Source organism: Bactrocera dorsalis, chromosome 1, assembly GCF_023373825.1.
Source record: "Bactrocera dorsalis isolate Fly_Bdor chromosome 1, ASM2337382v1, whole genome shotgun sequence".
In the NCBI taxonomy this organism is placed as follows: Eukaryota; Metazoa; Arthropoda; class Insecta; order Diptera; family Tephritidae; genus Bactrocera; species Bactrocera dorsalis.
This window is the reverse complement of record NC_064303.1, coordinates 75,009,711-75,020,147: the sequence shown is the minus strand read 5'-3', so window position 1 is coordinate 75,020,147 and position 10,437 is coordinate 75,009,711. Positions and strand designations below refer to the sequence as shown.

Here is a 10,437-nt window from a genome sequence, read left to right as displayed (position 1 = left end):
TTATAATGATCCGAAAACATAGCGTTGAGAATTGTTATTGCGTAAAATATGTAATGAAACTGGCGTTGAGTAACACCAGAAAATCCGTCAGGATTGGGAAGGACCTCTCCGAGCCGTTCCTTCAACCTACTTCCTGAGAAAATAATTCGAGCTGCAGAACTAAACAGAGAAGGTACCATCTTCTACAAGAGTGTGCAACTGCTGGCTGATGATATTGATATCATTGGCCTTAACAACCGCGCTGTTAGTTCTGCTTTCTCCAGATTGGATAAGGCAGCGAAGCAAATGAGTCTGGTGGTGAATGAGGGCGAGATGAGATATCTCCTGTCATCAAACAAACAGTCGTCGCACTCGCGACTAGGCAGTCACGTCACTGTTGACAGACATAACTTCGAAGTCGTAGATAATTTCGTCTATCTTGGAACAGGTATCAACAGCAACAACAACAGAATATCTCTTGCCAACAGGTGCTTCTTCGGACTAAGTAGGTAATTGAGAAGTAAAGTCCTCTCTCGACAAACAAAAACAAAACTCTATAAGTCGCTGATTATTCACGTATTGCTATATGGTGCAGAGGCATGTACGATGACAACATCTGATGAGTCAATGTTGCGAATTTTCGAGAGAAAGGTTCTGCGAAAAATTTATGGTCCTTTGCGCATTGGCCACGGCGAATATCGCATTCGATGGAACGATGAGTTTAGCGAATTAAAAACAGCGGCGGTTTCTAAAAAGAAGAAGAAGAAAATATGTAACGAAAATTTGACAAATGTCTAACTATATAGACGGCCCAGTCCGTTGGTAGGCAATAAACATTTCAATAAGTATACAAGTATATCCGTAATAAAATTTTATTTTTCTTTTGATTTCACTATACGAATTCACGAACAACGCTACTCTTAACTCACAGGTGTTACCTTAGTTTTTTCACATGCAATAGAAAGTTACATTTAGCGTATCTTCAAAAACTTGTCTACTCATAACAATGCAATGAGCATCTTGGTTATCAATCAATGGTTATAGCCTTAGAAAAGTTCTAATTTCGGTTTCATGTTGACGATAATTTCCTTAGAGACCATTTTTCAAATTCTAGTGTTAATTTGAAGTTGGGTAAGTAGAATGCCTAAAATTTCTTGCACATTCATGGATGGATCCCAAAAGAATCGAAGATTCTCTAGAAGAGAACTAAGTAACGAACTAATTGATTTTACTGATTGAGCTATCCGCAGCTCTCATAACGGACAGACTCAAAGCTTTTTTAATATACACTGTGGAAGTTGTAATAAGGCAGCAACCACCATATCTGAGGTTGAATGGCGAGAGCTAATGTATTGTAACCAACTAACTTGCACCACCCAATGTATTTATTAAGAGAACACTTCGGTGAGCAGATAATTTCACGTTCTGTGCCGGACAATTGGCCACCAAAATCATTTGATATTACACCGCTCGACTTTATCCTGTGGAGATGTGCAAAGTCTTAAGTCTATGCGGACAATTCCACTTCGATTCAGTCCTTGGAGCAAAACATCTCGCATGTTATTTGCAAGTTACCAGTCGCCGCGGACAACATTTGAAAGAGATAATCTTTAAAAAAATAACTTTCAAAGAATGATAATAAACATTCCTAATTTAATTTGCAGTTTCTGTGTACGGTACCTCGGAATGGATCACCCTTTATTTGATTGCTATTACGGAGAAGGAAAAAACAGCAGTGACCGATTAATTCAGGAGATAGGTATTATACACATATGTATATGTATGTTCAATGCGTGATTAACAGTTTAATAACTTTTTTAAATTGTTCCAATAATCCTTAAAAATTATTTAATTAGTTATTTAATTTTTACAACTCTGCTGTTTGTATTGTGTAAATTCTAATTTTAAAAATTTTCTATAACCTCACGATTTTCTTGTCGAAGTATAAAAATTAGAAAGGCCGTGGGTTTTTGTTTATGTTATATTTTTATTGGTAAGACGAGGACTTTTTCGGCTACCACAATATTGCAGGAAATTACGTTATTTACTAGAAAAATCTCTAAAAGAAGGTATTAAATATCAACGGCATATCCAGATAATGTAACACCTGGTGCAATCTCCTCCTCAACATATGAACCAGCTTCCTCAAATGACTTGGCATCTGTGTTATCGAAACTTTTTCCTACAGCAGTCTGCTGTAGGGAAGGTGCTCGGTTTACAAAATTATGCTGATCACTTGAATTCAACTTGTGATTATTATAATCATCGGGACGGCGACTAGTAGAGCGGAGTTTAGATGGTTGAAAGCTTATATTTTCGTTGTTATTATTGGTCATCTGATTATTTAATTCATAAACAGTAGAATCGGAACGAGAATAATTCGTTTTTCGTAGCATTGCCTTAAAATTGAACGGAGGTTCTTCAGGACTCTAATAAACAGTTACATGTAAATAAAGTAAGATACATATTTATATAAATCAGTCATAAAATACCATTTGTCCAACCTACATCCCCATCATTAGAACGACGCGCAATGTCCTTTAATTCTCGTATTGGATCTGAAGGTACAAACGAAGACCGTTGTTGATAGTTTTGATTTATACGATTTAATTGATTCGGGTTCTGCTGCATTGTACGGGCCTGAATCTGGTCATTGCGGTATACCATATTTAGGGGCGGCATAGGCGGTGGTGGTGGTGCAGAGTACGACTTTAAGGAGTTTCGACGCGAGCCTGTTCGATTGCTCCACATATTTGAAGATACAGTGTTATAATTATTATTGTATTGATTGTAGTTGTTATACGCATTCATATTCATCTGTACTTGATTCCTGGACAGAAATAAAATATTCAATAGTCGTACATAATTTTAGTCACTCTTTAAAACAAGTAAGGAGGAGGCAAGTTCGAGGGCAAACGGACATTTTATACTCATGTAACTTGCAGGAATGAAAGCCGGGGATCAGAAATCAAACAATTATATACAGTGGGGAGCAAAAGTGATTCCATATATATGTATGTATATTGGGTAGTCGAAAAAGTCTTTTCGTATTTCTAATCATATTTTTACTTATTTCTTTTACATTTAGATTAATAAATAAATAAACAAATATGTACCATTTTAGTCGATTTATGTTTTCATTTTTCCGCTACCGATATTATTCCATCAGTGTAAGACTTTCATCAGTGTAAATAGAAATTTCCAGAACGGAAGCGAGCGAACCATTGTGCTACACGAACTGATACAGTATCGTCTCCGTAAATTTCACAAATTTCATTGGTGGCTTGCGTGGCATTCTTCCCCTTTTTATACAAAAATTTCAAAATACAGCGAATTTCTTCATTATTTTTACTCATTTTTTAACAGCTGTAATTTTTTTTGCAACTTCCCGAATTTAATTTTTTTATTATTATATTAATTTTTTGAAATTTAAAATCTCACTTTTGCAACATGATATAGTATGACACAATGTGATTGGTTACATTGAAGATATACGACTGCAACCTTATATTTTGACAAAATACGAAACGACTTTTTCGACATATACTATATATAACTTATACACTGGCCTAAGCTTTGTTAGGAAAACTAAAATAATTATGTGTAACTTGTGGGAGTTGGGGTAGTTACGACTCGATTTTATCTATTACTGCCACATACTAAAAAAATGTTCTCTGCGTTTCATTATGTTACCATACAAGCAATCACCAATAACATGGAGTAAAGTCAACCGGGTGTTCGAAAATCCGTATGTTAGCTGTATTGGGGTAGGTCAACTTTTCGTCCAATTTTATTTAGTTTAGGCACAAAGATACACTGTTTTGAGTAAACTATGCTTTCTAATTTTCATTGAGATAATTCAAATATTGACAGATATCTTTAACTTAGGTACTTATATGGGGGCTCAGCCAAGTATTGACCTGATTCAACCCAGCTTTGATACACAGAGACACTATTAACAAGAAAGGATTCTCTCTGAATTGAAAATCTACTAAAAGTAATAAATCTATCAGTTACCGAATATGTGGGCCCCAGTTTCCAATTTATAGAAATTTAAAGATAATCCTTTTTTGATAATAGTGTGCCTATGTATCAAAAATTTAATCGAATCAGCCATATAGAATAATTTTCGAACTTTCGGCTAACTTTATTTCGCATACATCGGTAAATATAAGAGTTCTCTTAGTAAAAATTTAGTGAGCGTATTTTTTGAGAACAATGGATGCATCATTGTCTAAAATGGACAAAATCAGGTTTAATGATATTCAGAGAGCATATTTTTTTGTTAATGATAAGTAGGAATGCGAAAAATAGATAAAATACTCCCCTATCTTTCAGACACCTAATACAAGATTTTCAAACTTCTCGTTATACCGTATACCTGTATGTATATGTATCAGAGAGCTGCATTGGGTGTGTTCGAACATGTTCGATCACCCTCATTAAAAATCGAGCACGAGCGAGCGCCACTCTCGGCAGCAATGGGTTCGATCGAGTGGCACACCCGGCAGCTGCTTTCTGTGTGTTCGAGTCTGTTTGATCATACTCTCTTCAAAACGATCACAAGCGAGTGTCCACCAGAGAGCAGCTTCGGGTTCAAGCAGGAAACTCGGATTTTGTGTATATTATATTTTCGGGTGTGTCGTGCACGTGTTGATTGTGATCAACACACTCGAGTGGCACTCGAAGACCAAAGAATAAGAGATAAACATACGTACACACTAGTGATGAGCGATATTTCACTACCGGTGATTTTTTCACTGTGATTGAAAAATCGCAAATCGCAACTGCGATCACTTTTTATAAATAGCAGTTCGCTTCTATGAACTGCGATTGCGATCGCAGTTCGAAACTGTGATCGCAGTTCGAACCAGTGATTGCGATCGCAGTTCGAAACTGTGATCGCAGTTCGAACCAGTGATTGCGATCGCAGTTCGAAACTGTGATCGCAGTTCGAATCAGTGATTGCGATCGCAGTTCGAAACTGTGATCGCAGTTCGAACCAGTGATTGCGATCGCAGTTCGAAACTGTGATCGCAGTTCGAACCTGTGAATTACGATCACAATAGCAAATAGCAGAAAAGTATGTAACAACTTTCTTCAGGGTATTGTATATATCGTATATGCTATTTTTCGTCATAGCGGTTTGAAGTTTTGAGTGTAACGTTTTTATAATTTTTAATAATGGCAGGAAATGTATCAAGGAAAGAAGTGAAGTGTGATGTTTGAAGTGGTAGACGAAATATAATCAAAATGGAATATTTTAATTTGTTTTAATAAAATTTTTAATTTTACTTATTGTTAAAACCAAATTTGAAAGCCTTTTGTGATGAAAACAAGAATTGTAACTAATTAATTTCAGAAAAAATGATGGAATAAAAAAATTACGCGTTTTTAATATTTTCCCAAAGATTAGGAAACTCGCGTTAATTATTTGGTCTTGAAAATATTAAAAGCGGGTATACTAAACAAACAAATTATCAACCACACTAATGGTAATTCCTTCTAAGAAATGTGTGAAACCATCATACCAACATATAAATGAACTATGCAATACGCTCTAAGTGTCAGGTAGCCGAACCAATCCAACATTTGCGAAAATGTAGTGAAAAGAAAGGCGGAAAATCTTGACTCGTGTTACAGGAGCCAAAAGAGAATTTGCCGCCAATAACGACAAAATGTTTCCGTCGTTCCCATGACAGTCGGGTCTACGTAAGTGGAACAGACCCGGACTTTTATTCGGCCATACAGTGTCAAATTGGCAGAATCTGCCGCTACAACAACAACAACGACGTTCGAACGTCGACTCAGTTGCGATCGCAATAGCAATATAAAATCACAGTGATTTAAAAATAGCAATCACTGAAATCACAGTGATTTAAAAATCGCAATATCGCTCATCTCTAGTACACACATATGTATGTTTGTTGGCGTCGGGATGTCGCGTTCTGTCTTAGCTTCGTTTGTTGAATTATACGTATGTATGTACATATTACATATTAAATAAGAATAATTCAATTAAAGAATAGAATTCACTTAAAACTTATTTCATTTATTAATTAACACATTATAAATAAAAAACAAACATTTCATTGCACTTAAATATTTCTTAAATATTTTGATTTTTTTGAAACATAAATTTCAAGAAAAAAATAATAAATAATAGAAATACATTATATTATTAGTTAAAAAACATATGAGATCGTGTTAAGTTTTATAATTTTTAATCAGTATAGTTTTTATAGTACGAATTTAAGAACAACAAGCTGTCTACCGATCCGGGTCCCAGTCTATTTCTTTTTTCTGATATTATGTTGCCAGCTAAAGAAAAAGATCTCTCGGCCGCTGCACTGCTAGCTGGCATTGAATGAATCTGACATGCAAGTTTTGATAAATGAGGGTATTTGTTCTGATTTATTTGCCACCACCCCATCAAATTGAAAGCTTCAGTCATCTCAACTACTTCCTTGCTATATCTTTCTACTTCGTCTTCAGGGTTTTCTGTGCTATTTGAGACAGATGGCTTAAGCAAATTTGAGAAAAAGAATGCATCATTGCTTTTATTGGAATTCGTAGCTGGGAAACTTGAATGACTTTGTTCTAAGTCACTTTCATTAAAAGAAAAACGTGATGTCGAAGCAGAAACGGGAGTGGTTGGGCTTACGGAGTCGTTTTCCGTCAATAATACGGACGATGATTGTGTAGAAGTTGGTGTATTATATTGAATTTGAGAAATGCAAAAATTCTTTATACAATGTAAATCATCTGGCTGCATGTTTATAGCAGGCGGGTACGAAAAGCATGCAGCTTTATGCCATATACTTAAATTGGCGACCCATACTTCCTAATTTTTTTTGTTTAATATTCGCTTTTAACATCGATATTGCAGCTATGTCATCACTATTCGGTTCGCAAATATTTTTTATTTTTAAAATAGATGGAAAAACATAACACAGCGATGGAGAACTACAAAGTTGTAATTTCTTGAACACAGTTTCAAAATCCTTGCACAATTCAAATAAGACTTTTAAAATCGGTATATTAACGTGTAGCAATCGTTGGCTTTCTCCGTTATCAATTAGAACGTTGTTAATTTCAAACCAATTGTCAATTATGGATTTAATCATTCCGTAGTGGGAATTCCACCGAGTTGGACATTGGGTTTTCAATGAAGTGGGTAGTAAATGCTGTAAATTTGCTTTTTTAAAATATTTTACAATTTTTTTGCAAGACTCTAAGACATCTGTCAGCTCTTTTGTGTCCGCGAACGACTTATCCAAAACATTGGAAAATAGATGGCTGCTGCAGTTTATGCGTATATTTTTTTGCAATGCTTTTAACATATTACTTCCCCTGTCAGTAGTAAATTTAACTGTGTCCATATTCTGAACTCCATATTCCTTAAACAAATCATCAAGCTTCTTAAAGATATAATCACCCGTAGATCTCTGAAAATCCATGGACTTCATACCCAGCACCATATCATAAAATTTTAGGTCTTTTTGGTAGTGGAAGGTGACGCCTAAGAAGTTCCGCTTTACGTAGTTGTCCGTCCACATGCCGATTGTAGCTGAAGATCCACCGCTGGTCACAATGCTATTTATTTCATCTTTAAGTTCTTTTTTTTTCACTTGCGTACTTTTGGACTTTGCAGGAAATTGTTGTTGCGTTAGGTAGCAAATTTTCTACATCAACGTTCTCGCCATAAGTTGCACCGATCTTAATAAAGAATTTTACCAGTTTCGAGAAGCCAGAACCTTGCACTGCCGAAAATGGCCGGCAGTCTTCAATAATCCACGATGTACATCTTTCAATGGCCTCGTTTTTATCTGACGCTGTGACAGTTTTTAACTGTTGACCCTCTTTTATTTTCTTACAGCATGGGTGACGAACCAGATTAGATGTCTGACCTTTGCAATATTTTAACACTTTTAAACAAGAGCGACAGTACACGAAACCTTCTACTACAGTTTCATCTGGCTTTAATATTTCCGACAGAACGTTCCAGACGAAACTTCGGCCTATGCGCCTACCAGGCAAGGTGTAGGTGCCATTGGAAATGTTCTCACAAACAGAATTTTTTATTGTTGTCATTATGAATTATAAAAAGTAAACAAAACAAACAAAACCATTAACCGTTGACAATCACTACGCAATAATAGCATGACTGCCTTTTACACATATACATATTGTCAAATTTTGTGCACACTCGTGTGTAACTCGATCACATTCAATACGATCGGGTTAGAGTTTCAGCTCGTTCACAAACGAGTGTCAACTCGGCACTCTATTAAAACAAACAGATATGCTTGTGGTTCGAGTGTCGTGAAAGGCTCGTTCGTTTTGAACATATCTCCTAGCGATCAATACATGTATTCATACTGAAAAGTTTGATCAAACAAAATCAGAATGGACATTCGAGTGTGCACGAAAATGATATACCCGTTGCAGCTCTCTGATATGTATATGTCAAAGAGAGTTACGTAGGAACATAGTCTGTCTTTATTAGTAGCTATAATAGTTCGTCTACAAACCAATCAGCTTTCGCCGTTATTAACATACAAATTTAATTAATGTTCTGAGATATCTGCGGTGACGGTGATAAGGATGGTATTGATATTGCCGATTCGACGTACAACATCTAACCAAGCTGACATGGCAGCTTTGACGAGGAACGAAACCTATATTACCACTTTAGCAGCACCGTCCGCTGAGACTATTAATATATGGGAAGCAAGGGACATCTATTCGAGTACCGAGGTTCAATATCACCTGGAAATCCAAACACTTGAGCTTGAATGCAGACCTACGTTTTCGTTTACCGCCTGAAATACTTTGCTTGAATACTCAATTTGAAGTATTTTCGTATATTTTTACTAGGGTATTATCAAACTTATCAGAGATCACACTAATTTATATTCCGTGCAGAGAGATGGTAGTAAGCCCGTAAACTGGCCATGAAGTACTTCAATTTATTGGTATGGCATATTACATGTTAATAGTAAGTATACAAAATGTAAAAGTGTATTGGTCTGAAAATTTGAGCTTTGAACCGAAACATCGAAACAATTTGAATTACTTAGACAGTTATGATACTTCAACGACAATAGTAAAATAATACCATATGGTCCACCTGGTTCTGGTCGATTGTATAAAATTTCTCCACGGAGGCACTCAAAAATAACTTCTAAAAAGTTGTATTAAAAAAAAAATAATAATAATTGGATAATATAAAAAATATAGATGTATATACAAGTATATGTTATTATTTTCGTTAAAAACTACTTCTTTCGTACCTTACGGTTTAATTGAAAAACCCACTGTCTACTATAGTAAAACACACTTTTTTGACAAAATTAATTTTATTAATTCATGATACACTGACTATAGCGATCCTCCAACTTTTACATATCATTTTTGTAGAACAAGTTGTCTTTTGCTTCTAAATAGGTCATAGTTTCGGCGATCAGTGAGCATTCTTTTGAGATCCGAGACAGAAAATAGTCGCTGGGGGCCAGATATGGTGAATGCAGAAGCAATTCGAAACCCAATTCATGGCTTTTGATCAAACAGAACTTTCTTTTTCTTCAAATGCGGCCATTTTTCGGAGATTTCATCGTAACGATCCAGTAACGTGTCAATAAAAAATATTCCATGAGAATTCCAAAATATAGACGCCATAACCCTGCCAGCCGGCTGTTGCGTTTTCCTTCGCTTTGGATCGTGTTCATCGTGTGCAGTCCACTCGGATGACTGTCAATTGGTCTTCGGTGTGAAACGATGATCCATGTTTCATCCGTTGTCACATATCGACTCAAAAACTCTAGTTTATTACGATTGAACATCTCAAAAAATTCATCCGAATCATGAAATCGTCGTTGCTTGGACGGTACCCACTTTGCACTAAGCTTTCTTTTTCTTTTCGAACAACTGTATTTTAGGGTCACCCAAATTATTTTGTGGACTTTATTGATGATGACGAAAGTGAGTAACAACATCTTTTGGGCGTTCACTTCGTTCACCGCGGCCGGTGCTCACTTTAGCACGACGAAACTTAGCATACCAATCATTGATAGATTTTTTGATTTTCCTGGAGCAGTGTGCGGCAGCTCGTCAGCAAGACAAGTTTTTGCTTCAACTGGATTTTTTTCCTTTCCAAACGTAATAATGGTATCTATATTAGGCACAAATATATTGTTGTGTGTAAAACATGTTATGTCATTTTTATTGATATAACTCAAATATTGGCTGATCAAGCCTGGAAGTTCGAAAATCTTTATATTAGGTATGTAGGGGCTCAAGGAAGTAATGACCCAATTCAAGCCATTTTTGATATACAGAATTAATATTTCCAGGGAAGGATACTGTCTGAGCTTCAATTGTATATCTCATACATTGACCGATATTTTCGGCCAAAAATCAACTATAGACTATAGACTATGGTACACAGACTCGGTA

At 35.8% G+C, this 10,437-nt stretch overlaps 1 protein-coding gene across 4 annotated transcripts in view; it reads right to left on the bottom strand.

Moving 5' to 3' along the window:
* Positions 1-1,946: 1,946 nt before the first annotated feature.
* LOC105222936 (neither inactivation nor afterpotential protein C) overlaps positions 1,947-10,437 on the bottom strand; it is a 139,425-nt gene continuing 130,934 nt past the window's right edge. For 3 of the 4 annotated variants that reach the window (XM_049449750.1, XM_049449772.1, XM_049449759.1), the window contains 2 exons: positions 2,488-2,809; positions 1,947-2,408 (listed from right to left, as the gene is read on the bottom strand). In XM_049449750.1, the coding sequence (XP_049305707.1) occupies positions 2,052-2,408; positions 2,488-2,809 (679 nt within the window). In that variant the 3' untranslated portion in view covers positions 1,947-2,051. Of the gene's footprint in view, positions 2,409-2,471; positions 2,810-10,437 lie in introns of all 4 variants that reach the window. The other variant, XM_049449768.1, reaches the window with a different exon arrangement.